Consider the following 27,270-nt stretch of genomic DNA (forward strand, 5'->3'; position numbering starts at 1 on the left):
AGAACAGCAGTGGCTCTAGAGAATCCATGTCACCTTGGTATTTCTTTGGTCAGTGAGTTCAGTAGCACAGTTCCTCAGTTATGAGTGTAGCTCAGTATGAATAACCCAGCTCTGCTTTTCCTAGCAACCAGGAAACTGGATTTGCAAGGATCCTGTCCCCTTGAGCTCATGAGGAGCCTTCCAGAGTGTCTGCACCTACCCAAGGTGGTGTGCTTGTGCAGTGCCCAAGTGTGCTAATGCTGTGTTAAGCTCAGTTGTTTTCAGGCTCCAGCAGTGACTTAGAGGTTTTTCAAATAGGAACTCACTCTGGCTTTGAATCTCATCGTGTTAGGGCTTTTTGTGTGCTTAGAACGTGTTTCACATCATGAATTTGGGTGTTATATTTTCTTGTGGGTATGGTGGAGGTATTGAGCTGCTCTGCTCACAGCCAGCATCTGTTCACCTGGAAGAACAGGGCTTTGGCTCAGTCCTGGGGTAGGTGGGCTGTTGATGGAGGCTGTGGGGTTGTGGAAGCCCATCGCTAGACAGGTGTTTGTATTTCTGAGGTTCCCAAAATGAGGATTTGGCAAAAATAAAATCATTACCTCTCATATGGATAACACTGCTCTTGAGACAAGATAACCTTCTAATCAATGTTGACATGCATGAGAAAAACCATTATCATCTGTTAGATATGTTTTTTTAAGTATCACAGAATCACAATGTTGGAAAAGACCGTTAAGATCATCAAGTCCAACCATTCCCATCCTATGCTAAACCATATCCCTAAGTACCTCATCTCCCTGGCTGTTAAACACACCCAGGGCTGGGGACTCAGCCCCCTCCCTGGCCAGCCTGTGCCACAGCCCCACAACTCTGCCAGGGAAGAACTTTTCCCTCCCAGCTGAGCTGACCCTTCCCTGGGCAACTTGAGCCCATTCCCCCTTGTCCCATCTCCTGTCCCCTGGCTGAAGAGACCATCGCCCACCTCTCTGCACCCTCCTGGCAGGGCACTGGAGGTGGGGAGAAGGTCTCCCCTCAGCCTCCTCTTCTCCAGGCTCAACACCCCCAGCTCCCTCAGCTGCTCCTCAGAGGATTTGCCCTCCAGCCCCTTCCCCAGCCTGGTTGCCCTTCTCTGGACTCGCTCCAGCACCTCCAGGTCCTTCTTGGAGTGAGGGGCCCAGAACTGGACCCAGCACTCGAGGTGCAGCCTCCCCAGTGCCCAGCCCAGGGGCACAATCCCCTCCCCAGACCTGCTGGCCACGCTGGCTCTGACACAAGCCAGGATGCCCTTGGCCTTCTTGGCCACCCAGGCACACTGCTGGCTCCTGCTCAGTCACGCAGCACCCCCAGGTCCTTCTCCCCAGCAGCTCTCCAGCCGCTCTGCCCCAGCCTGTAGCCCTGCTTGGGGTTGTTGTGTCCCATGTGCAGCACTCTGCCCTTGGCCTTGCTGAACCTCATCCGAAGTAGTTTAACTCTTGCTTTTTATTCTGGTAATCTTAAATGTCTCTGAACAAGACCCCTGTATCTTGGGCAGGTGGGGAAGCAGATGGAGAAACCTTGCTGCTTCATGCACTGTGGTGCTGTCAGGAGCAGACAGGTAATCCACAGCAGTACAGTGCCTTGGTTTGACTTCAGTGGGTAGTGTTGAAGGTGTGTGATGTAAATTTTAACTGGGAGTAAATTCAGCTTAATGTGTTATGCTTTGATAACAGTTTTTTTAGGATATCTCTCCTGTGCATGCACAGTACCTTCAGTCTGAAGAAAATGCTGATACTGTGTTTTCTTTTTTGGTTATTCATAAAGCTTTGAAAAAGTGTGTTTTCTGGAAACTAATAACTACTTAAAATATTATTTCAGTTCCTGCTCTGGTCATCACTGCCACGACTGCTACAATGGAGGTGGTTTCAGCAGAAGTCAACAGCTTGCTCCCTGAGGAAATCATGGACACTGGTATAACTCTGGTGGAAGATGACAGCATCGAGGCGGTTATCGTGTCATCGCCGATGGGAGATTCTATTCCCATGGAAACAGAACTGGAAGAAATAGTGAACATCAGCTCCACCAGCGATTCCTCAGCTACAACCACTGCCACAGTCACCACAGACTCGGTGACTGCACCCAGCAATCACTCGGGCGATGCCACAGTCAACACCACCACCCCCAAAACTGAGGTGACTGCAGTGGTGAAGCCTCCCTTCCCAAGTGGCCTCCACAAACTCGGTGCTCAGACCCCTGTCACTATATCAGCCAATCAAATCATTCTGAACAAGACTGCTGATATTAAAATAGGCAATCAGAGTATTAAACCAGATGGGCAAAAGCTAATTGTAACAACTCTGGGCAAGTCTGGCCAGCCTATTGTTTTAGCATTACCCCATGGCCAGCTCCCGCAGGCACAGAAGGCTGCATCCCAAGCCCAAGGTGGAGACTCCAAGGTACAAGGCCAGCAGATCAAAGTCGTTATTGGAGGTCGGTCGGAAGTGAAACCTGTTGTTGGTGTGTCTGCTTTGACACAAGGAAGTCAGCTGATAAACACTGCAGCCCAGCCTTCTGTTTTGCAGACCCAGCAATTAAAAACAGTGCAGGTAAAGTGACTTGTGCCAAAACATTTTAAAAATTCATTTTATTGCTGCAACTGGTGCCTGTTTTCTTCACTGGTTTGCTCTCAGCCTTTGCATTTATTCCTCATATTAAAAGCTACAACATTGCTCTTAGCCCATGCTTTCATCTGTGAATGCATTTACTGTTTTACTCTTCACCTTTTCCTGCTGTCTAGAAACTTAAGGTTTGCCTCAGAGAAAGCACACTAGCTATTAAAATTCAGTAAATTGAAGATAATTTTCCCATTATTTTAATTTTATAAAGATTAATTCTACACACTTGCAGGAAGGCTGACCTGAACTCTGTGGCTGATGTTCTTTATTCAAAGTGTATTCTGCGTTACTCCTTTATGAAAGAGTAGCTTTTGCCTGTTATAGTTTGTTGAAAGAAACAGTCTGGAAAAACCTTCCTGTGTTTGAAAAAGAACCAAAAGCTCTATCTTCTCTGCCTCAAATCTAGTTAAGCTTTGATAGACTAGATGCTGTCATAAGGTGGACACTTCAGGGTCTTGTTCCTGATCTCTGGTATGGATCTTGAGACATTTGAAACCACAGGCAATCTTCTGGGATCTGCAGATGTGTTGAAAAGACTTGCGTGGTGATGCAAAGGGTCTGATTTTCACTTGGTATACAGCAGAACTCAGCGTGAGTGATGTTGTTCTGTTTGGCAGTGATGCAGAAAGTAATGGAAAAGTAGAACTTGATGCAGGTTGTGATGGAAAAGTACTTCTCTTGGACTCTAAATGATGTAAGACATTAAGCTGAGCATCTCTCAAGAGGGTTTGTTTTAAAGCCACAAATGATCCCTGCACCAATTTCTGTTTTCTCCTCTTCTGTTGCTACATCATACCCATGAAAAATATGCTTAATAAGGGCTTTTTGAAGTGTAAGTTGTTAAGTGACTTGCATTTCACTTTGATCATTAATGAAATGATTGTCATTATAGCTTTCCAAAAAGCCTCTGCTCTTGACTTAGCACAGGAACGTTTGAGTGGATCAGTTCCTGTTACTTGGCCAAGTGACAGCTGTGGGAAACTGAGGAGAATGACTGAGCTGTGATGTGCTTTTGCTTGCCTGAGATGACCTGTGCCATCAGCCACTGAAATACTTGGTGATTGAGAACCCCTGTTTGTCTGAACATTACAGTTCCTCAAGAGAAGCTGCTACAAATAGACTTGCACCCTAAGGGTACCTGAAGGGAGCAGAGGAACAGGAGGGGAATCAGCTTGTTCAAGGGCAGAGACTGGCAGCACAAGGGGGATGGAGTGAAGCTGGAGGAGGGAAGGGTTAGAGGAGATCTTAGGGGGAAGTTCTGTGCAGAGAGAGTGGTGAGGGGCTGGAAGGGGCTGCCCAGAGAGGGGGTGGGTGCCCCATGTCTGGGGGTGTTCAAGGCCAGGTTGGCTGGTGGCCTGGGCAACCTTGTGTAGCTCCAGGCCTGGAGGTTGGTGTCCCTGCCTGTGGCAAGGGCTTGGAGCTCTGTGCTCCTTGGGGTCCCTCCCAACCCAGACCAGTCTGGGATTCTAAATCTGGTTAATTGCAGTTTGAGTAAGTTTGGTTTGTGGCTGTCTCTTTTTTTTTTTTAATTAAACCTTTTCAAAACAGATGGACTCATTAACACCTGGCACCCCTTTTTTCCTTTAGGGAGAGGAAGAAGTAGAAATGAGAAGCAAGAAGGTAACATGCAGTTGGATCTAAGTACATACTGCAGGGAATGTGGCTACATTAGCACTTCCCAGGCAGTGCTTTTCCATGTAGGAAATGACTGAAGAATCAGAGGGATGTATGAGGCTCACTGCTAACCCCACCCCAGAGCAAACTCCCAGTCCTAGTTAAGCCTCTTCATCCTAAGTATACTGTTCTCTTCCAGAGTCTGTGCTTTTTCATGTTATGCCAGATATAAATTGCACAGGGTGTGTCTACATGGACAAGCTTCCATGAGGTCATCTAGAGAGTAGATTTACACTATGTTAGCTCCTCTGTGGTAGCTGACTACTTGGGTATTCAATCTAGCAGTAAGTGTGAAGTATGCGCGTGCCGCCTCCTGGGTAGAGAGAACTGTTTGGCAGCTGAAACCAAAGTCCAGCCATAGAAACTTGCTAGTTCCTCTTGATTAGTGGAGAGTGGTTACAGAGATGTAAATTGACCCTTTAAATCAAGATGTTTGTGGACAAATCTCTTTCCTTCTGTAGGGGGGATGGTTGGTATGTGCTTTTAAATATAATAATTTTCTTATGGAAGAGCATGTTGCTCCAGGAAATACTTTTGTGGTCTAACTCAAGAGCATGCTTGGCTTACGTGGGCTAAGCTGCTCCTGATGAGTACAGGTAATGGCAGAGGGCTCCAGAGAACTTTGCTTTTCTGTAGCATCAAAGGGACAGTCTGTCATCTTAATTATTTCGTCTGGCTTCTCCGGTCTCTACTGAAATGGGTAGTGAGTTTCCCACTGGTGCCTGGAAGGCTTTTGGAGATTGCTGGGGTGCAGAAGCTTCCAGTGACACACACCTCCAAAAGGCAGCAAGGAGAGCACTGCCTGCGCTTGGGACCAAGGGTGTTCCTCACCCATAACCAACCCTGGCTGAGTTCTGCCCTGTTTCCTGAGCTCTGAGGGCATTCACCCCTTTGTTAGACTTTCATTGTAGACAAACAGTCCACCCAAAAAGTGTTGGTGGGGTTTATCTGAGGAGGATGCTGCCCATTGAGCCTGAGAGGAGCAGGGCTAGCTACTTCTGTTGGCCAATTATAGTTGTTTGATTTTTCCCTTTTCTTTAAATACTTCATATTAACGGGTAGTTAGTATTTTGCATGTATTCACTTCAGTCATTTAAGCACATTTATTGACTGCTACTGGTAAATGACTCCTGTTATCCAGAGCTGGCTGTTCCTGATGGATCTCAATCATGTTCTGAGCCAGACTTTGCCCTCGCTTCAGAGAGTAAAAGTTGAGTTACAATAAAACCTCATGGTAGGGTAAGATTAATTTCAGCAGAGTGGAAATATCAAATCAAGGTGATGAAATGGGGGGGTGGGGGTATCAGAAATTGTGATGTTTGCAAACCTACAAAAGAATCTACTGATGAAATGCCTGTTCCTCCATCAGAGGGGTGTGAGCCAGGAGAACTGAATCCCTGAAAATATAAACTGCCTGTGAGATAAATTTGTAACTGGGGCTGTGAATACAATGTCTTTCTTCATACAACTTAACATTTCAAGGGTTTAGTTGATAGAGCTCCAAAAAGAGCAGTTTCTTTCATCTGTTCCGTTTTTAAGCATTGATTATTGTGTGCTGCCTGTAAAGCAGTGATGTGGCCTGGGTGCAGCAGGTGACCTGCCAGTGGTCTGAGGTTGGAGGTTTCCTCTGGAGACCACTTATATGGTAACTTTGGCTTCCTTTAGATGAGTTTTGTTTTCCAGAGCTGCTTGTAGCTGGCATCCCTTGGCTGGGCACACAGAGTCACTGTTTGCTTTACTGGGGGGACTGGAGGGCTCCAGTGCCATGGCAGGGGGGAGCTCTGGCATCCCTGGCTGTGCCACAAGTGCAGTGCTGGGACCTGAAACAGCATTGCACGTGCTCTTTGTGGGGCAGCTGAGGGATTTGTTATGTAGCACTGAAGACTTTGAATGTTTTGGTGTTGCTCCACAGCAAGGTGGTGTTTTCAGTCAGGAAATTCTGTAAATAGGGTTTTGTGTAGGAAACCATAACGTCCAGCCTACTCAACTGCTTCATTTCATCGCTCAGAGCTTTATCTGGCTGTTAAAAGGAGCTGTCATCTCTGTATCCTTGCACATCAGTGAGATTTCTCCAGATAGCTACTGTGCCTTTGAAAGGTGGCTTCCCACACGGACACCAGTGTCACGTCTCTGGAATTGCTGGTGTTGGTGGCTGGCACCCATGGGATGTGGCTGAGCGTGTGGCAGAGGAGAGGCAATGTGAGCTGTGGGATGGGTGAGTGTGAGGACTCCAGTAGTACTTTCCAGTGTGTTCTCTTGGGCTCAGGGAAGGTCCAAGTGATAGTCTACATCTGCTGGTGGCCTCTGCATTCAGTAGGTTACAATAGTCTTTGAGAGAAGTTGACATCTTGAGCTGATGAGTAGCTGGATGCTGGTGTGTAGAAGCTGTGAGGATGGATGGATGTAGTAGTTAACTTCAGGTCAGTGTGGAAAAGGGAAAAAAACTCTCCTAAGGCTTCTCAGCCTACAAACCCCTGCTGGTAAGATTTCAAGTTGAAGTGATCGCTCTCCATGAATTGCATGTATGCATTCCTGGTCCAGCTGAGTTCCAGGAGACTGACTCACAAAAGGAAAAAGATCCCCTTGTACCTAGATGTAGTCAAGTGACTGGTTCTCAGTGAGTACCCAAAACTGTCAGTGATCTGCATGGTTTTTTGAGAACTGCTGCAGAAGACTCTTTCCCCATTTGCAGGGCAAAAGTGTGCTGCTCTATCTGAATAGCTCAAGAGATGTTTCAGAGCATTAGCTGTCATGTTTAAATCACTCAAAGAACAAGTTTTGTCATGGTTGGCTGAAAAAGAAGTAATTTTCTTTTTAGAATTTCAAATATTGAGAATTGTGTGTTTAATTTTAACATTTTTGTGTAGACCAATGGCATGTTAGAAATAATTTCAGCATCTTGAAGATGAAGTATGTTTGCAGAGAGGTATCTTACAGGAAAAAAAGCTGTATGGGATTGGGGGGTTGGACTCAATGATCTCTGGAGGTCCCTTCCAACCCCTGTGATTCTGTGATTTGGCTGTGCTGCTTTAGTGGCTGTTTTTCTGAAGTGCCATGGGTGATACCCTGGTCCTCTCCATAGTGAGAAATGGAGGTGAGATGTGAGAGAAGCTGTTACTCTTCTAATTATGTGTGTGAGTATTGCCCTTGTTTTCCACTGTACTCAACAGTACAATAATTGAGATCCAGAATTCTCGAGTTACTTTAGATCTTTTATTCCTCCATCTTTCAGATTGCGAAGAAGACCCGAACCCCAACCTCTGGGCCGGTGATCACCAAGCTGATCTTTGCAAAACCAATCAATAGCAAAGCTGTTACAGGGCAGACCACTCAAGTGTCACCAGTCATTGCAGGTTGTACTCCTTTGACTTGTTTTGCTATTTTTTGAAGGCTATTCCAAAAGGTGGTGATTGTAGATATTCTTCTGTCTTGCTGCTTTTACTGTAGCATCTGTTTGAAGTACCTCAAGCCATTAAAAAGGAAATAAATCAGAGACTTTTGTGGGCAGAAGATGATAAATACAGCTGTTGGTGCCTTTACACTTTGCTTGTTTAGAATTACCTTTGTGATTGTAGAGCTTGATCATTATGCTTTATTATAAGATGGTTTTACACCTGGAATTTCAGGGAAGATGAAAAAAAAAATCCAAACCCTTCCAGCCAGAGAGAAAAGGCTACTCAAAGTGCAAATATCTCTAGATACATTATATAAATACACAGGGAGAAAAGGAGACCCACGCTCTTGTATGACTTTAATTTGCTTATAGTTGGATTTAAATGTGATACATGCAATTAACAGGAGGAATGCTTGAGTGAAAAAAGGAAATAAAGCTCTGTTGTTTCTGTTAAGTTGCTCTCCTACTTCAAACATAAGCATTGCAGAAGAGTCTAAGGCTTTAATTAAGGCAAATAAGAAATGGTTTGTCTCTGGAAAACAAATCTGTGTTTGTGATCTTTAAAAAACAAACAAATAAAAACCCCACAGTGTAATAATTTGTTTATTATGGCTGTGAGATTGATGTGTCCCTTGCTAAATGCATCACTGCATGTATGCAAGTAACATCTGAGCCATGTACATTATCTCAAAAGGACAAGTGTGGGAAGCCAGTGGTCAAGAGCTTTGAAGGATGTCTTCAACTGCTTCTAGACTGACCAATCCAAGTAGGCCTAAAATCTTTTCCACATATTTAAACAGATTTCTTAAGCCTTTAAGGAATTGTATTCGAATCTCCTGTATTCAGATTGTAGCTACAAGTGAATGGCACATGACTGAAAAATGTCATCTCCTTGAGCTGTCAGGCTGCCTGTGCCCTAAAGCCCAACCTGTGTTTCAGGTGACAGAGGGATTCCCATCCCATTCCCTGCTTTTTTTCCTCTTTCTCAAACAATTCCCTACCAAAAGTAGATACCCATGAATAAGATGATTGCTTTACTATGTTTATAAATATCTGAATTAAGCTGTTTATGTGATTAAAAACAAAAAAACAAACAAAAATCCCAAGACAAAGAAATACTAAGAACCCTGAAACAACCCACTTAGAGCTGCATTACCTTTTCATCCAGCAATACATGAAAATTGGTGGAAACTCTAAGAAAACATGATAAAACCATGCTCTTGTTGGTATTGTTTTTAGGTTTGCTGCCTCCGCAATGAAGGACAGTGGTCCAATTCAGTATTTGGATATGAAACACTACCTATGTAATACTGACAAGCAGATACATTACAAAAAACAAACTTCCAGCTTTTAGATCAAAATGTTTAAAAAAATCAAGAGTTACCTGTCCCTGAACCTGGGACACAAGCATCACTGGGAGGTGAAGATGCTTCTCAAATTGAGAGGGGAAATATTTTTAAACCTCTCCCTTTGTTCTCACCATCCCAAACAGCCATGCCAGCTTTGAGAGGCTGGCATCATTTTGGGGAAGGTGTAACACTTCTGTGTTACATTTCCTATATGTGTCCTTTTTTTTTTTTTAATGAATTGGATAAATATTTTTAATTGCCTGGAAATTTTTGCAAACTGAGGTGAAAGTTGTAAATTTGAAAGACTTGTCAATGTGAGCAGCCAGATTCTCTTTAGGGAGCTGATGCCAAGGGGTGCAGAGGGGATGTAGTGAGAAAGGGAAAGCTGTCACCAGGGGGAAAAAAAGTAAACTGAATTCATTTGAATATTGTAGATGTTAAATTCCCACAGACTCTGATGCTTTTCAGGTTGTGTGTGGCTTTAGCGGGTGCTGGTGACTCTGTGCTGTTGCTCAGGCTGCAGAAAAGGTTATTTTAGAGCATGTAGACCTCCCAGGCAGCTTTCCATGAGGATGATGCTTTTTCTTAGTGCCAGTTGACTTTAATTGTCATGACACTGATTGTTTGGGGATGGGAAAGTTGGTGCTGGTGTTTGCTTCTTATTTTGATAAATGTAGTATAAGAGAATGGGTGGCAGAGAAGCTGTGGCAGAAATGAGTCGGAGCCAAAGCTCAGCAGAGGAAAGCTCAGCGGTTGAGCGCTCTTTGGAAAGAAATATATGAAAAGTATGAAAAAAAACCTTTTAAAAAAAGATCTGTTTTCCACTCTGGGAGCTTTGTAATATTCCTGATACTGATTTCATGATTCCAAGCTGGTGGGTTTGATGTTTAACCTCTTTTTTTTTTTCCCCCTGCTTTAAAAGCAGATAGTCTGTAGGGTTACACCACCACCCATATTTTCACAGGAGTGTCATATATTCTGTTAGGCAGTGAAAAAAACCAACCCTTAGAGTTGAGCATAGACAGACCAAACACCTTTTTCTGGGTTATTAACACTGCTCATTTCTGCTGGCTGAAGTTTTAAAGGGAAGTGGTCCCCCCCCACACCCTACAGATGTTGGGTTTCTCTGTAGGTTGGCAGCACCCATGGGAGCTCTAGGAACCTGCCAGCTGGCAGAGCAAGCTCAGTGCAGGTGTACTGGAAGGCTCAGGATGCCATCCTGGCTCTGAAGGATTTTCAGCTGAATGTTATGGAAAGCTCAATTTACATTTTGGCTTTTTTCAGCCTAGGTAAACAGTCCTTTTTTATTTATTTGCAATAATGCCCCTAATTTTCTTCTTCTTTGCTAAATCTGGCTTGCAAAGTGCCAGTGGCCTTCCAGGTAATGGAGTCTCAGAAGTAGGGATTGATGCATAATATGGAGAGAAAATTTGCTTTAGAAGTTAATGTAAGCAGGGATAATTTGAGCTGATGGTATCTTCGTTGTTTATAGGTAGGGTTCTTTCCCAGTCTGCTCCGGGCACACCACCAAAGACAATAACCATCTCTGAGAGTGGAGTCATTGGATCATCTTTGAACACCACCCCACAACAGACACCGAATAAAATAGCTATCTCACCACTCAAATCCCCTAATAAGGTAAGGATGTGATGCTGGCTGCAGCCTCCAGTCCCTCCTGCACGATGGGCTGAGTGCAGCTCTCTGTGTCTTTGTTCCAAGCTGGTTTATGATCCTGCCACTCCAGAGTCTCCATTGCACATCACAGTGCTCTGCAGTAATGGTCTGAGCTGGATTCTTTGCAATTGGTTTGAAGTAAATACACATCACTGCCTCAGTTTCCCATTCCTGCTGTTCCCAAGTATCAGTTCCTAGAGCAGCTGCTCTCTTAGCCAAGTGCTCAGTTACATTGTTAATGTCATCACAAAAGGTCAATGGACTGGTTAAGGGGAGACCTCAATCTCAATAGGTCAACACTTATTAATCATGGCCTGCTACTGCATAGATAAATCAGTCTTTCCTAATTACATCTGAAGTAAAGGAGATTTGCAGTGGCTGTTGATGACTGCAGAGGTGAGCAACAGACAGACAAGGTAACTCATCCATTGTAAGCAGCGTTGCAGATGAGTGTTATGCTGATGTTTGTGTTTTAGACTTGATAAAGCTGTATTGAGAAGAAGAATGGTGCTGGGGAATGAAGAATTGGGGAGGGCAAGATGCACTGTGCCCAAGAGTAAAGAATTCTCTCAGTTTGGCCAAGCTTCAGCTGTGTAATGTCATACACATGGAGTGAAGGGTACTTCTTAGAGAATTATTAGTGAGGGAGGCAATGTGAGGAAGAAGTGAAGGAAATACAGGTCTAAAATCAAAGTAACAACGAACAGGGGCGAGAAGACTCCTTAGGGATCCACCTTGAATTGGCTGTACTGAGTAATGCTAAGTATCTTTTAAAGGCAAATGTTTCAGAAATCGGGACTTTTCTCAAAACATAAAGAAGGAAGTTTAGAACAAAAAGCAGCAAACTGGCCTTGGAAGGGGTGTGGCTGTGTAAAATAGAGTATTCAAACACTGTGCTCTGCAGAAATGCAGGGAGAAGACTGGATCTGGGTGGGAACCTAGGAAGTAGATTTGAAAATACTGCTGTTCTTACACTCTGACTGAATCAGTAGGGTAGGGTGATACTGATTTCTTTTTCCTTTCCACAGCTCTCCACTTTTAAAATTTCTATTTATGATGAAATAAGGCCTGGTACTGTTGTGCAGAAAATCCAGCCTAGCAATGTTCAGGCTTCAGCAGATGAGATTGCTTAAAAAAAAACCCCAGAAGCTGTGTTAGCTTTCTGCAGGGGCCTTTTGGTGCTGGAAGCCAGCAATGCCTTGATGTTTCCAGTGTGTCTATATGCTGCTGTTGCACAGTCAGACCCGTGTGAGCTGTGATTAAATACAGCACCCTGTGTTCACAGAAAGAACTCTTTGTGCTGGTGGAGAACTGTACTTTCCTGAGGAGGGGAATGTATATGCACAGGGTCTTGTATCCTGCATGGAGATTTAAACTGCTTCTTTGTTTTGCCAAGCAGCTAACAGTGGTGTCAGTTGCCTCCCAGCCTCCTAACTCCCCTCAGAAGACGGTGGGCGTCCCACTGAATGTAGCTTTAGGACAGCAGATCCTCACAGTGCAGCAGTCAGCACCCTCCTCCCCTGGGAAGGCTATAGTCAACCACACAACAACCCAGGTACAGACTGACTTTCCTTTATCTTCTAGCATGTCTCTGTCTCATTGCATGTGGAAAGGTGGAGTGTTGAACCCTGAGTTGCCTGTGGCCAGTCCCAAGGTGTTCTTGTGATGGTGTTTGCTGAAGACATGGCAAAAGCATTGCCCTGAGGAGCATGGACCTCTTGTGTCAAGGGGGACAGACCCAAACGTGCTGTGAGAAAGCAGCTTTCCAACCTGGAAAGCCTGGCTTGGTGCAGGTTCTCACTTCTGTGTACTGAATCTGCCAAGTCATCTGAAAGGCTCCTGGAAGAGTCCTTTGAGTGGTTCTTTCTCTTCAGGTGTTCTATGCCACTGCCTGGGGCTGCCTTCCAGTTGTTCCTGATATTTGTAACAAAAAAGTTTGTGTTCTTGTGGCAGAGGTCCTCATAAGCAAGGCACCATGGTCTGAGACCTACAGGACTAGGAAGTATTCATTTCCTCTGTCTCATTTCTAGAAGAATACCAGGGTTTTCCACACCAGTGCTGATAAATTGGTTTGTATTAATGAACAACAAGACAAAACCAACCTTCCTTATGAACAACAGTTCCCACTTTCTTCCTCTTCTGTAACCTTAGGGGAATCTTTCTCTATCTTAATGCCTGTGTCACCGTTCTGGCAAACATGAAGGGATGTGTGTGAGTGTAACCAACTGGAGTGGATATGGCAAGGAGCTGACATGGTTATGTGTGCAGCACAAGACCAGAGACTCAAACAGGTTCTGCCAGCCTCATCTTACTGATATAGATGATAATTGGAAAGCTGATGTGGGGACGTGGACACCAGCACAATTGGAAATTGTTTTTTCCCAGAGTGAAACTGGCAAAATTATCTTAAAATAGTTATTAAAGGGTTTGCTTGCATCACTCACTCTAATGCAAGCACTCTGAGTGACAAAGGGGACATTTCTGTGTGGAATCCATCCTGAGTTCTGAGCCAGAACTCTGACACAACACAACAGTTTCACCTGCCTTCACTGGGCCCAAGAAGGTGCCTTTAGAAAGAACCACCACTTGAATGTTACCTGTTTCCCCAGCTGGCCTTGAGTGGCAGCCCCTGATTTGTGTGCTAGAGGGACCTCTGCCCATGGCCTCCCGGTGATGACGCTTAGGCTGAGGCTGATAGTGTGTATTTGGAATTGCTCTGGCTTGTTGAGGTTTCAGTATATTTTAATTTAAAAGCACCTTTTTAAAGACCAGGCTTTTATTTCCAGTGAAATATGTGCAAATTCAGATTTCATTTGGAGAGTTGCTGAAGCCTGGGGAGCTGGGGTAATCTTCTAATAAGTGACATCATTTAACACTGAAACTTAATGCTAAGGACAATGATATGTTTGATATCAATAAAAGACACTGAGAATAGAAAGCTGAGCTCCAAAAGAAGTTGGGTGGAAGGAGAAAAAGGAGGAATAACCCAAGGTTTTAGGCTGTCAGCAATGCTGGGCAAAAAAGCCATTATCAGATGGGCAAACTTGCTTCTTATCAGTTTGTAGTATGAAAGAAATTGGGAAGATGAAGTCATGCAAATTCCAGATGTGCTGTTATTCCAGCTGTGAGGTAGCTCAGGTCTGCCCAACTCCCTTTCTTTCCCCTTTTTGCTTTTTTCTTGATCAGTTTGGTTGGCTGCTCTCCATTGTTCTTGCTGCTTTCCTTTCTCAGCTTGTGCCCTCTTTCTCATGTCTTCTGATAGCAGCTTGTGGGCTGTTCCATTGGCTTCCCCAGGGCTACACCATGATACGTGTGTGTTAAGCACTGACTGTCTGAACAGGGTGTAGCTGTACACACAGAGAAGGGTCATGCCACAGTCCTGCACGAGCAGTTCTGCAAGTTCTTACCACGTGTTTTTTATTAGCAGGAGTATTTCTAGACTTGTTCATTGCTGGGTTTTGAGTACAAGCTGAGCAATTATTTTCTAGAGTCACCTGAAGGGGTTTTGGCAGATGTATCATAGAATCATGGAATGCTTTGGGACCTCAAAGATTATCTAGTTACATCCCCTCCCATGGGCAGGGACACACACCTCCCAGCCTAGGGTGCCCAAAACCCCATCCAACCCGGCCTTGAGCCCTGCCAGGGAATACAGGGGCTGCCACAGCCTCTCTGTGCACCCTGTGCCAGGGCCTCCCCACCCTCAGAGTGAAGAACTCCTTCCTGACATCTAACCTAACCCTGCCCTGGTTCAGCTTGCAGCCATCACCCTGTGTCCTGTCCCTGCACTCCCTGGTGACCAGCCCCTCTCCCACCTTCTTGTAGGACCCCTTGATGTTTTGGTACAACCACAATTAGGTCCCCCTGGAGCCTTCTCTTCTCCAGGCTGACCCAGCCCAACTCTCTCAGCCTGACTTCATAACAGAGATGCTTCAGCCCCCTGATCATCTCTGTGGCCCCCCTCTGGACCTGGTCTAACAGGTCTGTGTCTTTCCTGTGCTGGGGACCCCTGAGCTGGACACAGTGCTCCATGTGGGGTCTTACAAGAGCAGAGTGGGAGCTGGGGAGCTGGACCGAGTCACTCCACTCGTGTACATACTGGTTTACTCAGGCATTTGGTGAAGTTTGACAATGGAGTTTGCAAACAAGTTTCTTTAAGCTGTTGAGAGGCATTTAATCTCCTCACATCTTTTGAAAGCAAATCTGGGGATAACTGACTTGCTTCTGGAAGATGTGAATGGAGTGAAGAGTTGCTCACTAAGGAATCAAGGAAAAAAACCCACCCAAGTAACTTTGTGCTGTCTGTGTTGGCTTAACAGGCTGTGAAATCAGCAGTGCAGACCATTACTGTGGGAGGAGTGGGTACATCTCAATTTAAGACAATAATTCCCTTGGCAACTGCACCCAATGTTCAGCAGATTCAGGTACCTGGAAGCAAGTTCCATTATGTCAGACTGGTTACTGCCACAACAGCCAACAGTTCAACCCAGTCAGCCAGTCAAAATCCCAGTACGAACACACAACCTCTTCAGCAGGGTAAGTGCTGGTGAGCGTGTATTGTCCAAAGTAAGTTTTTCTTGGGGATTTGTTTTCTGGTTTGCTTTGTGTGGAATAAAAAGAGTACATAATAGTGATCAGGACTGACAGAGGTGCTTGGTTTTCTGGCAGAATTCTGTAAATTTCCTATTCTACCATTACCTCTGGTTTATAAATGTAAATGTGGTGTCAAATCACTTTGTAGTTGGGACTGAGTCTTTAGAGCTTTTTAGGTTGCTTTTCCCTAATTTCCCAGCTTTGTGTGTAGCTTGTGGCAAGCCCCAGATCCTCTATGAAAAGCACGAAGCCAAGACAGCCCACAAATATAATGACAAAATTCAGCAACATGAAGGTCCTTCCATCTAAAATGCTTTAGAAGCACCAGAAGTTTCTTTTGGTTTCTGTCTGTGCTCTCTGGAGCTGTGATGGAATAACAGGTTTCAAGCCAAGCTGTGGGTTTTGTGTTCTCTGTTTTTTAAGCCAGTGCCATGAAACATGTGCCTGTGCTCTTATGCCAAACCATCTGTTGACAAGGGTGTTCTTTAGACAAAAGTGTTAGGTGCCATCAGCTAATCTCAGTGTGTAGTTACAGTGTTAAGTGCCTTTGTGTTATGGTTTATGAAAGCCTAGAGGACTGGACTGTGGACCTGAGGTGAATAACATGTGTTTCTGTGATGTTGCTGCTTGATTCTAGCAAAGCCAGTGGTGGTGAACGCGACCCCAGTGCGGATGTCTGTTCCCATAGTGCCAGCACAGACTGTGAAACAGGTGAGCTACATGTGAAAGGCATGCTCTATTTTTGGCTGGATGGGAAAAAAGTGCCATTTCAGCACTGAAATGAACTGTTCTATTAATAAAAGTCTGTTCTGAATCAATAAAACTATTGCCTAAAGGCCTCTCTTCTCTCCAGGTGGTGCCCAAACCAATGAACCCAACTTCCCAGATAGTTACTACCAGTCAACCCCAACAAAGACTCATCATGCCAGCCACTCCACTGCCACAGATACAGCCCAACCTCACCAACCTCCCACCGGGCACGGTGCTGGCACCAGCACCTGGCACAGGAAACGTTGGGTATGCAGTCCTTCCAGCTCAGTATGTCACACAGGTACGGTGTTAACCCAGGGATGGATAGGGAAATAGTGATCATGTGGAACATGCTACCTTCCTCTTAAAGGTTCTAGCTTGCCTGACACTAAGGGGACAGTTTCTTTTAGGGATCGTTGGCAGCGTGGTGACAGCACTAAATTGTAGCTTTATTTTGTTAAAATGATTGTTTGATTAGCATAATGTGGAAGTTGTAATCAGAATAGCACAGGATTTCTCTAAGTAGAATCAGTTTAGTATAATTTTATAAATAGCACAGGGGAGAATTCAAAGTACAACATCACTCCATCAGCAGAGGGGTGGCAGCAGGGACAGGGAGGGGGTTGTTCCTCTCTGCTCTGCCCTGTGAGGCCCCAGCTGGAGTCCTGTGTCCAGAGCTGGGGCCCCCAGTGCAAGAGAGATGTGGGGCTGTTGGAGAGGGGGCAGAGGAGCCACAGAGATGCTCAGAGGGCTGGAGCAGCTCCCCTACGGAGAGAGGCTGAGGGAGCTGGGCTGGTTCAGCCTGGAGAAGAGAAGGCTGTGGGGGGACCTCAGTGCAGCCTTCCCATCCCTGAAGGGAGCAGAGGAACAGGAGGGGAATCAGCTTGTTCAAGGGCAGAGACTGGCAGGACAAGGGGGATGGGGTGAAGCTGGAGGAGGGAAGGGTTAGAGGAGATCTTAGGGGGGAAGTTCTTTGCAGAGAGAGTGGTGAGGGGCTGGAAGGGGCTGCCCAGAGAGGGGGTGGGTGCCCCGTGTCTGGGGGTGTTGAAGGCCAGGTTGGCTGGGGCCCTGGGCAGCCTTGTGTAGCTCCAGGCCTGGAGGTTGGTGTCCCTGCCTGTGGCAAGGGGTTGGAGCTCTGTGCTCCTTGGGGTCCCTCCCAACCCAGACCGGTCTGGGATTCTATGATTTTCTATGAGCTCTTACACTTCCCCACTCTGTGACAGGGTCTTCACGACCACCAAGTTGCCCAGGTGCCCGAGTCCTTCAAAGCCAGTAGGAGAGGGGAATACTCTGCCTGGTGCCCAGGAGTCTTAAGGCCAGTAGCAAGTGGAAGAAGAAATCTGATCTGTGTATTTGGTTCACAGGACCTTCAGGGCCTGATAATGAGGGGAAAGGGAAGGAGTGTGTGACCTGCTTGGTCACGGAGAATAGCTGTTTGCATGATAAAATGATGTTAGTTATGCAAACTGCACTAGCAGGGTCAGGAGCAGGGGGTACTGGTCACACCAACACAGGTCTAGGGGTTAGGTTTTTGTTTTTTTCCATGATCTGATCACCATTCAGAAGGAAAAGGAGAATAAACAAACCTGCTGAAGGCTGACCAGCTGGTCTACATAGACAAGGACAGACTCAGGGCAGCGAGGATGGGGAAGGTCTGGAGGGGAAGGCTCCCCAGGAGAGGCTGAAGGCCCTGGGGTTGCCCAGGCTGGAGAAGAGGAGGCTGAGGGGAGACCTCACCCCGGTCTGTGGCTTCCTGCCGAGGGCAGCGAAGGGGCAGCGCCGATCTCTCTCCTCTCTCTGGGGCCCAGGGCTGGAACCCGAGGGGACGGCGTGAAGCTGCCAGGGGAGGGTCAGGCTGGGTGTCAGGAAGAGGTTCTGTGCTGAGAGGGGGGTCGGGCGCTGGCACAGGCTCCCCAGGGAAGGGGTCCCAGCCCCGAGCTGGGCTGAGGGCAAGAAGCGTCTGGCCGCTGCGCTCAGTGCCCTGCGCTGCCTGGGCTGGGCTGTGTGGAGCCAGGAGTGGGACTGATGGGCCTGAGGGGGCCCTTCTGGCCTCTCCTCAGAGTTTCTGTGTTCCAGACACAACCTGTCCCCTTTGGCCTGGCTCCACTATGTCTGTGTCTCGTTATGTGCCAGCCTCTCTTCAGAACTTGTCCCAGGAGGAGAAGGTGGCTGTGCATAGGTCACACAGAAGAAAGTACCCCAAAACAGTCTTGTTTTGCACATTCTGCTGAGGTTTTGGGGTTTTTAATGTGAAAAACAAACTGTGTGGGTCCACATATGCAGAGAAGTTAGAATGTAAATAATTTCATTTAATTCTATAATAAATGGTTTGCATATTAAGGCAGCTGCTGTAGTCATTCATGCAGGAAGCGATCCTGCTCTGTTAGTGGTAGGGTTGCTTAGGAAAAGGGGGAAACTGTCTGTGTTCTTTGTATTATCTGTATGGCTTCAGACACTGTAATAGAGAACAAAAATAGCATCTAAAATACTGATTTTAGGCTGTGGAGGCAGGAAGTTGCTGCTTGGTCCAAGTTCTACAAACATCTATGCTTATAAGCCTATTATTTTTATAATAATGCCTGGAAAGCTAACTTAAAAAACTAGCTATACATCCTCTTGTTTATAATTCCTTTTGTTATGTGTTAACCTCTTTTCCTAGCTACAACAATCATCCTACGTATCTATAGCAAGTAACACTGGCTTTACGGGGACATCCAGTATCCAGTCCCAAGCACGGCTGCCATTTAATGGGTGAGTGTTGTGCAAGAAACAAACCCCAAACCCTGCAGTGCAGGCTGCTGAATGAGCATCTTTCAGTCCAGTTGTAAGGAAAGGTGTTTAGTTTGGGGGGGTTTCCAGGAAAATGAAGTATACCATGGTATGGTTATCCCCACTGACTAAAGGAGGGTGGGTCTGTCAGAGTTTACCCAATCTCTTGATCAAATCTGTGTTTTCCTATCTGGTTTTTGAACTCCTGTAGCAGGAATTTGACCCAAAAGCTCCCAGTTGCTCATTCTTTATTTTACATCAGCACCTGGAAGCTGCAGGCCCCAACTTTTGTCACCCTTATTGGAAAGAGATGCTGGATGATCTAAGAAATAGATGCTTAGCACATGCAGAAAGCCAGCCAAAGAGCAAAATGGAGCTAAAACCCAACATGGGTTCTGATAGGAAGCTTTAAGCTTCTTTTCTCAGTCTTGTGTTTTTCCTTTAAGGATAAAAATAACAGCTAAACATGTATTATTTTCCCTTTGCTGATCCAAAAGGGATCAGCTGAGCTGTTCTGCACAGCCCCTTTGTGCTGTTGTTTGCTGGAAATTGTAAATGCTGAGGTGCTTTTCTGTTGCTGCAGCCTCGACTGATGCACACTAATCCCCCATCAAGATGCAGCTATTCAAACGAAGGGCCTTGATTTAATCTCCCTGGTATTACGTGCTGGAGAGGGATGGAACAAATCTCATCAGAAGCTATTAGTGACACACAAAAATCTGAGTTTTAAGAGGGGCTGAAAACTGTGTCAGATAGAAAACGTATCTATAAGCTGAAAGCTGGGATTTGGCTTGCTTTCCTGTTATTCTGGAGCTCTTTATTATTCCAACTGGAACAAAGGAAAGGCAGAATCAAGGGCTGCAAAGCTCAGTTGGATCTAGTCACCCCTGCGGGTAGAGAGTTTCTGAGAAGGTGGAGATACTGAACACCTTCTTGATGAGGGAATAGTGTCCACCCTCAGCAAGCAGCCCACCATGCAGGAACACTGTGCTGCCATGCAGCGAGGCCTGGACAGGCCAGAGAGCTGGGCAGGGAGATACCAAATGAGGTTCAATAAAAGCAAGTGGAGAGTCTTGCCCCTGGGAAAGAATAACTACTTGTGTCAGTACAGGCTGGGGTGAGCTGCTGGAGAGGAGCTCTGCAGAGAAGGACCTGGGGGTCCTGGTAGATGACAGGGTGGCCATGAGCCAGCAGTGTGCCCCAGGGACTGAGAAGACCAATGGGATCCTGGGGGGCATCAGGAGGAGCGTGGCCAGCAGGTCAAAGGAGGGGATCCTCCCCCTCTGCTCTGCCCTGGTCAGGTCCCACCTGGAGTGTTGTGTCCAGTGCTGGGCTCCCTGGGACAAAACAGCCAGGGGTCTCCTGGAGAGAGTCCAGCGGAGGCTACGAAGGGGATGAAGGGCCTGGAGCATCTCCCCTGCGAGGAAAGGCTGAGTGAGCTGGGGCTGTTCAGCCTGGAGAGAAGCAGCCTGAGAGGGGATCTGATCAATGGGGATCAATAGCTGAAGGGTGGCACACAGGGGGACATGGGCAGCCTCTTCTCAGGGTCTGTGGGGACAGGACAAGGGCCGATGGCCTCAAGTTGGAGCCCGGGAAGTTCTGCCCCAATGTGGGGAAGAACTTCTTCCCGGTGAGGGTGAGGGAGCCCTGGGCCAGGCTGCCCAGGGGGTGTGGAGTCTCCTTGTCTGGAGAGATTCCAGCCCTGACCTGTCCTAGGGACCCTGCTATGGCAGGGGATTGGATCCCATGGGCTCTGGAGGTCCCTTCCAACCCTTATGAGTCTGTGATTCTAGGGAAGTTTTCCCCAATTCCAGGTTTCAATTAGGATGCTTCTGGCTTTAAGCTTCATTTCTACTTCAAGCCTGCAGCCAGATTGGCAGCAAATAACCCAACTCTTTCTGGGTTGGAGTGGAGTTTATATAATAGTTACTTACACACAGGCAGCAAAATCTTAATGCAGGGGGGGATATTAAAATTCTTTCCAAAGTTTTCCTGAAGAGCTCTTTAATTTAAAATAGGAAGAAACTGATAAAATAGTGTCTATAATAGTGTATGTATCAAAATGTCTTTTCTTCCCCTCAGGATAATTCCTTCTGAATCCGCAAACCGCCCCAGGAAGCCTTGCAATTGTACTAAGTCTCTGTGTTTGAAATTGTAAGTACAGCTTGATTTGGGGTTTTTCTAAGCCTTATTTTTGACATCACAAACTTATACCAAGTATCAGAATATCGTGGGTTTAAGTAAGTCAGAAATGTTATGTCTTGATGCTGATTTAAGGCTGCTGTTGATATTGGTGGAGGTGTTGCAGTGCCTGTGTAACTTTGCAGCTCCCATGAGCTATGTGACCCTGGTATCTTATAAATCTCCAATTTTGCACCCTTGTTGTGTGGTGGAGCCAATTCCTCAGCATCTCTAGTTGTGGTGGTGTTAAGTGACATGACGTCCCATGGTGTCACCAGAGGGCACCTCTTTTGGTGAAGCATGTCAGCAGGACCATGCTGAATCAGGTACTTCAGGAAAAAAAGGGCTACGTGTCTTTTGTTAAATGACTGAATGGTGAGGGTGAGGGAGCCCTGGGCCAGGCTGCCCAGGGAGTGTGGAGTCTCCTTCTCTGGAGAGATTCCAGCCCTGACCTGTCCTAGGGACCCTGCTTTGGCAGGGGGTTGGACCCCATGGGCTCTGAAGAGCCCTTCCAACCCCTACAAGTCTATGATTTTCTGTTCTAGGTATTGTGATTGTTTTGCAAATGGTGAATTCTGCAATAACTGCAACTGTACGAACTGCTATAACAACCTGGACCATGAGAATGATAGGCAAAAAGCAATAAAGGTAGGTGAGGGGGCTCTTCCCACACCCCTGGCATGAAAGCAACTTAGCTTGCACCTCCTGAAGTGACAGTGTGGAGCAGAGTGGGTGCCCTTATCTCCTCCCATAAGTTGTTTTATTGCACCTCTCAATTCTGCTTGCCATGTGCAGTGAACTGACTCTTTGGGTCTGCACTGACAGGCCTGCCTGGACAGAAACCCTGAAGCCTTCAAGCCCAAAATCGGGAAGGGAAAGGAAGGAGAATCAGACCGGAGACACAGCAAAGGCTGTAACTGTAAACGCTCGGGATGTCTCAAGAACTACTGCGAGTGTTACGAGGTACAGAGCACCACCTTGTCTGAGAGACACTGGCTTTTCCCTCTAATGCTGCAGCTTCTCTGATTTGCTTTGTCTCTTCTTTGTACTGATGTAATGTGTGTGTGGATGGGGGGTGGTGTGCAGAGGATGAGGTTTAATAATTCTAAGGGCAGAGTGCTGCACATGGGACACAACAACCCCACAGTGCTACAGGCTGGGGCAGAGCAGCTGGAGAGCTGCTGGGGAGAAGGACCTGGGGGTGCTGGGTGACTGAACAGGAGCCAGCAGTGTGCCCAGGTGGCCAAGAAGGCCAAGAGCATCCTGGACTGGGCACTGGGGAGGCTGCACCTCGAGTGCTGGGTCCAGTTCTGGGCCCCTCACTCCAAGAAGGACCTGGAGGTGCTGGATCAAGTCCAGAGAAGGGCAACCAAGCTGGGGAGGGGGCTGGAGGGCAAATCCTCTGAGGAGCAGCTGAGGGAGCTGGGGGTGTTGAGCCTGGAGAAGAGGAGGCTGAGGGGAGACCTTCTCCCCACCTCCACTGCCCTGCCAGGAGGGTGCAGAGAGGTGGGTGATGGTCTCTTCAGCCAGGGGACAGGAGATGGGACGAGGGGGAATGGGCTCAAGCTGCCCCAGGGCAGGGTCAGCTCAGCTGGGAGGGAAGAGTTCTTCCCTGGCAGAGTTGTGGGGCTGTGGCACAGGCTGCCCAGGGAGGGGGCTGAGTCCCCAGCCCTGGGTGTGTTTAACAGCCGGGGAGATGAGGTACTGAGAGATCTGGGTCAGCACAGGACAGGGACGGTTGGACTTGATGATCTTAAAGGGCTTTTCCAACCTTGGGATTCTATTGTATTGCTATAGTATAGTCTCTTCTTCCAGCAGTTGGCGCATAGAAAGGCATCTCTGTGGCAGAATTGATCCCTTCTGTTGTATGTGTTTAATTTCAAACCCTGAAGCAAGCTTGTACTGGGGTTTGGATTCATCCTTTACTTCCCAAATAACTGTAATGCCCCAAGTCCTCAAGAGGAGTGGAGGCATCATCCCACAGGCACCAGGTAGAACATGTCTGGGGAAGACAAAAGCAAAAACTGTTGCATCAACTAACTGCTTGGTCTGTGGATGTAAAGACAGCAGCAGACTGACTCCTGACAGCTCAGCCACCTAAATCCCACCAGAAACAGTTGGGTGATGAAGAAAGGGATGAGTGGGAAAACAGTGATTTGCATTTGATTCAAGTGTACCTTCTGAGAAGGCATCTCAGTCTGAGGTGAGAGTTTAGAGAACACTAGCACTTGAGGGTTGCTTCTAGTGGCTAACTTATCAGAGATCAAACTGATCTTTTTGTTGTGGCTTGTCATAAAGGCAGCTGAGGTTACAACAGTTTCTCATGTTCTGATTGTTTCTTTCAGGCAAAAATCATGTGTTCTTCCATATGCAAATGCATTGGCTGTAAAAACTTTGAGGAAAGCCCGGAGAGAAAGACACTGATGCATTTAGCGGACGCTGCAGAGGTCAGGGTCCAGCAGCAGACTGCTGCAAAGACCAAGCTGTCATCCCAGATCTCAGATCTGCTCACCAGGCCAACACCAGCACTTAGCAGCGGCGGTGGGAAGTAAGTTCATGCAGCACCCTGTTTCAGTTCCTTGCACAGGACTGGTGTGTCCTTGTCATCTCTGAATGTGACCCACGTAAGCTGTAAAACCAGGAGCACGTGGGTGAAAGTGGCTCTTTTTTCACACCACCACACTTCCTGTGGAAGCTAAGGCTGTGCCAAGCTTAGTTCGTTTCAAGCACGTAAGTAAGAGTTGTCTTCTCATAATCCTCACAAAGTGTGAAGTACAAGTGTCCCTTTAACTGAGGGGCTGTAATTCTCCATCAGCTAAAAGCTGGAGAATCATTCTGTGTACCTGAGCGTTTCAAAGCCTCTTTCCAAGCCTGTGTCAGCACAGGGAAGCACCGAGGTGCAACAGCCGCCCTGTGTGTTCCACTGGAACTGTGTTACTCCCTGATTGTCACAGTTGTGTGTAGCTGGGTGCTGGCAGAGAATGGGGGGCTGCAAAAAATGGCTGCTGTAAGAAGCAGCTAGAGGAGCAGCATGGGGAGGGGCAGGGACTGGGAAATGGGGGCTTCAGGCAGTTCCTTGCAAGTTGGTTTCCTTCTTGTCTGGTGCAGGGGGGCATTCATTCCACCCCCTCCCCCTGCTGCACTGTGGGGTCCCACCCACAGCAGACAGTCCTCCACCAACTTCTCCAGCTTGAGTCTTTCCCCACGGGGCTTCAGCTCTTCCCCAGCTGCCCTGCGTGGGTCCCTGCTCTGGGGGCAGTCATCATTCACAATGTCTCTCAGTCCCTCAGGCCCAGCCTGCTCCAGCCTGGCCCCCCACGGGGTCACCAGCCTCCCCCTCAGCACCCCTGTTCTGCAGCCAATCTCTCCCTCCCTCATCTCTGTGTCTCTGTGTCTCCAGGTGCTGGCAGGGCCTTGCTCCAAGGCGGGTCCCAGCATCTCCTCTCTGTCTCCCCCTGCTCCGGCGTGGGGCCTCCCCAGGGCTGCAGGTGGGGTCTGGGCCTTGTCCATGGGCTGTGGGGGGACACCCGCTCCACCATGGGTTCCCCAGGGGCTCAGGGGCATCTTTCTCTCTGGCACCTGGGGCGCCTCCTCCCCCCTTCCCTGCCCTTGGTGCCTGCACAGCTCCTCACGCCTTCTCACTCCCTTCTCTGGGGCACAAAGTGGCTCCTGGGGGTTTTGTTCCTCCTCACTGTGACTCCCAGAGGTGCTGTGACCATGGCTGATGGGCTCGGCCTTGGGCAGCAGTGACTGTGGCCTTGAATCAGCAGATGTTTGCTCTCTGGGGCCTGCAGAGACCTTGTGGCTGCTTCTTACAGCAGCCATCTCTGCAGCCCCCCGTTCTCTGCCAGCACCCAGCTACATGACCCTGATGGTTGCCTAAAGGCTGTTAGAAGCAACAGGACAGATGAAATCTCACTGCTCCTCGTCCTAAGCAGTCGGGCAGCCCTGGCATTAGGGACACTGTGTGTTTTTGCCTGAGAGTGAGAGGATCTCTTTGTTTCAGGCTGCCCTTTACCTTTGTCACCAAGGAGGTAGCAGATGCGACCTGTGAATGCCTCCTGGCACAGGCAGAGCAAGCAGAGAAGACGGGCAAGTCCAAAGTTGTGGCAGAGCGCATGATCCTGGAGGAGTTTGGACGCTGTTTGATGAGAGTAATTAACTCAGCAGGGAAGTCCAAAGGTGACCCGTGTGCCATGAACTGCTGACTCGGGGCATGAGCCACAACGGAGGAGACTGAACGGAACACTTAAGGCACGGGGACACTTTGGTTTGGAAGAGAGGATTTAATAATATTTGTTAATTTGGTGCTTGTTGTAAATTGACCTGCATAAGATTGAAACAAGAAACTCTTTTATAACAAGATGCAGAGCCTTTTAAATCTTAGCTAAACCCTCTTCTACTTAAGACAATGTCTAAAGGTCAATTCTTCTTCCCAGTGTACAGCTTTTACCTTGGGTTTCTTACAAATTAGATTTGTTCTCCCCTTTCCCCCCAGAATAACCGCCTGAAGGGCATATATAAATTATTATAATATATATTATTTACAGTGTGTGAAGTTGCATCACTTTGTGCATGCAGGAATACACAGGTGATACCAACAGCCAGGTTACGCTCATGGTGACAGACCTGTCATGAGGAGGTGGCCATGTATCCAAGATAGTCCTGCAAGGAAGCATGTGCAAGTGAGCATCTCAGTGGAAGGTAGTACTTGTGCTTAGGACCTGACACAGTGTTCCTTTAGTGCTCAGGGCACTGAAATACACAGGCAATAATACAAAGGGGTGGTTTGTGGAGTTAGCGTTGGGCAAGTGGTGGAGAACGTCAGTGGAGTGGGGCCTGAGGAGTTGAGAGGCAAATGGAATCAATGGGAATGTTTTGATAGGAATGTGGCTGAGCTCAGATGTTTCTGAAGCTGGAGCTTGAAGGCTTAGACAGTGGCCTGTCCTCAGAAGGGTGGCCTCAGAAGGGTTGTTTTCCCGGCAGTACATCTGGTGTTACCTAAGTGTGTAGCAGGTAGATGCCATCCCTTGGGTGAAGCTTCAGTTTCCAGAGGTCTGTGGCAGCTTAATCCCTCGCTGGAGGGTAGGGTTTGCATCCCTTGTGTTTTCTAGGATCAAGCTGTAACCCTGGAAAAGTGGTTTTCAGTCTGACAAGCTGTGAGGTCACGGGAGGCGGTGAAACCACAGTTGTCTTAAGACTAAAGACAATCTGCATCCAAATTGACTTGCAAACCCAGGTAGGGATCTTGCTCAGCCTGGTGGTGGGTCTGCAGGATGCTGCTTCTCTGTACGATGGCAGCTTGCTTGGTGTAACCTTTGGGGGCTCTTTTTTTAGTGTTAGAGGGACTGTGAGAGCAGTGATGGGACAGGATGCTAGCACAGGATCAGGATGGCTCCCCAAAGAGGCGCACGGATCCTTTTACACAAAGGTGGGGTCCGGGGGGATCGGTTATAGCTCTGGGGGGGGGTCAGCATTCCTTACAGGCAATCTCAGATCATATTTTTGATAGTGAAACACGTGCAAAACAAACTGGGTATGCTAATTACCTACCATGAACATCAATAACCATGATTAATCACAGGCATTTTAATTATGTCTCTCACTGCAGCCTCAACTAGCTATGGGGGTTGTTTTTTTTTTTTCCAAACAAAGGGATTTTTGTATTCCTTGTGTAAACCTGTAAATACAAAGCAATGCAGCAGAGCTCTTCCTCTAGGATTTCCAGCAGGGCCAGGCTGGGGAAAGGCTTTGGGGTGAGCTGAACCAGCAGCAGAGCTAAGTGCCTACGTGTGTGGTGGCGATAGGATGGGAGGATGCTTCAGCTCCTCTTTCCACCCTGCAGTCCTGTGCACTTTTCTCCTTAACCCTCCTCTGGTGCCTCCCTGAAATGCCACAGGGGTGCAAAGGGGCAACCAGAAGCAGTGGTGGGCCAGCTGAGTGGCTGCTGCAGAGGAGGTTTGACCTGCTAAATCACTGAAGGGCTCAGTCTGCTTGAAACCTCTCCCTGAGCATAACTAGTGAGTATATTTGTGCAGATCTCTGAAAAGGGAACCCACTTTTCCTGTAAGTAAATGCTGGTTTCTTCCTAATTAAGACTTGGATTTACTAAAAAAAAGAAATAAAATAAAAATAATCAGTGCAGTAACTTTACTTGTAGATAGTGCAAATACTCCAGTTTCCTTCTTGTGACCTAATATAGTCTGTCCAGTAAGATTTGTATAAATGTAAATTAGTGTAAGTGAATAAA

At 47.3% G+C, this 27,270-nt stretch overlaps 1 protein-coding gene across 2 annotated transcripts; it reads left to right on the plus strand.

Annotated features, from left to right (window-relative positions):
- Positions 1–1,874: 1,874 nt before the first annotated feature.
- Positions 1,875–25,473, plus strand: LIN54 (lin-54 DREAM MuvB core complex component; the record flags this gene model as incomplete). 2 transcript variants are annotated; one of them, XM_084266815.1, is made up of 12 exons in its annotated part: positions 1,875–2,567; positions 7,543–7,666; positions 10,546–10,691; positions 15,047–15,263; positions 15,958–16,031; positions 16,174–16,371; positions 18,730–18,821; positions 20,922–20,993; positions 21,566–21,668; positions 21,846–21,983; positions 23,366–23,568; positions 25,027–25,473. In XM_084266815.1, 12 exons carry the CDS (start codon positions 1,875–1,877, stop codon positions 25,226–25,228), a joined length of 2,262 nt encoding a protein of 753 aa, XP_084122941.1. In that variant the 3' UTR covers positions 25,229–25,473. The 2 variants fall into 2 exon arrangements, with proteins under 2 accessions (XP_084122941.1, XP_084122942.1); XM_084266816.1 differs by lacking the exons at positions 7,543–7,666; positions 10,546–10,691.
- Between the last annotated feature and the right edge of the window lie 1,797 nt (positions 25,474–27,270).

The sequence above is a fragment of the Gallinula chloropus genome, assembly GCF_964237585.1.
Source record: "Gallinula chloropus genome assembly, chromosome: 7".
Lineage (NCBI taxonomy): Eukaryota > Metazoa > Chordata > Aves > Gruiformes > Rallidae > Gallinula > Gallinula chloropus.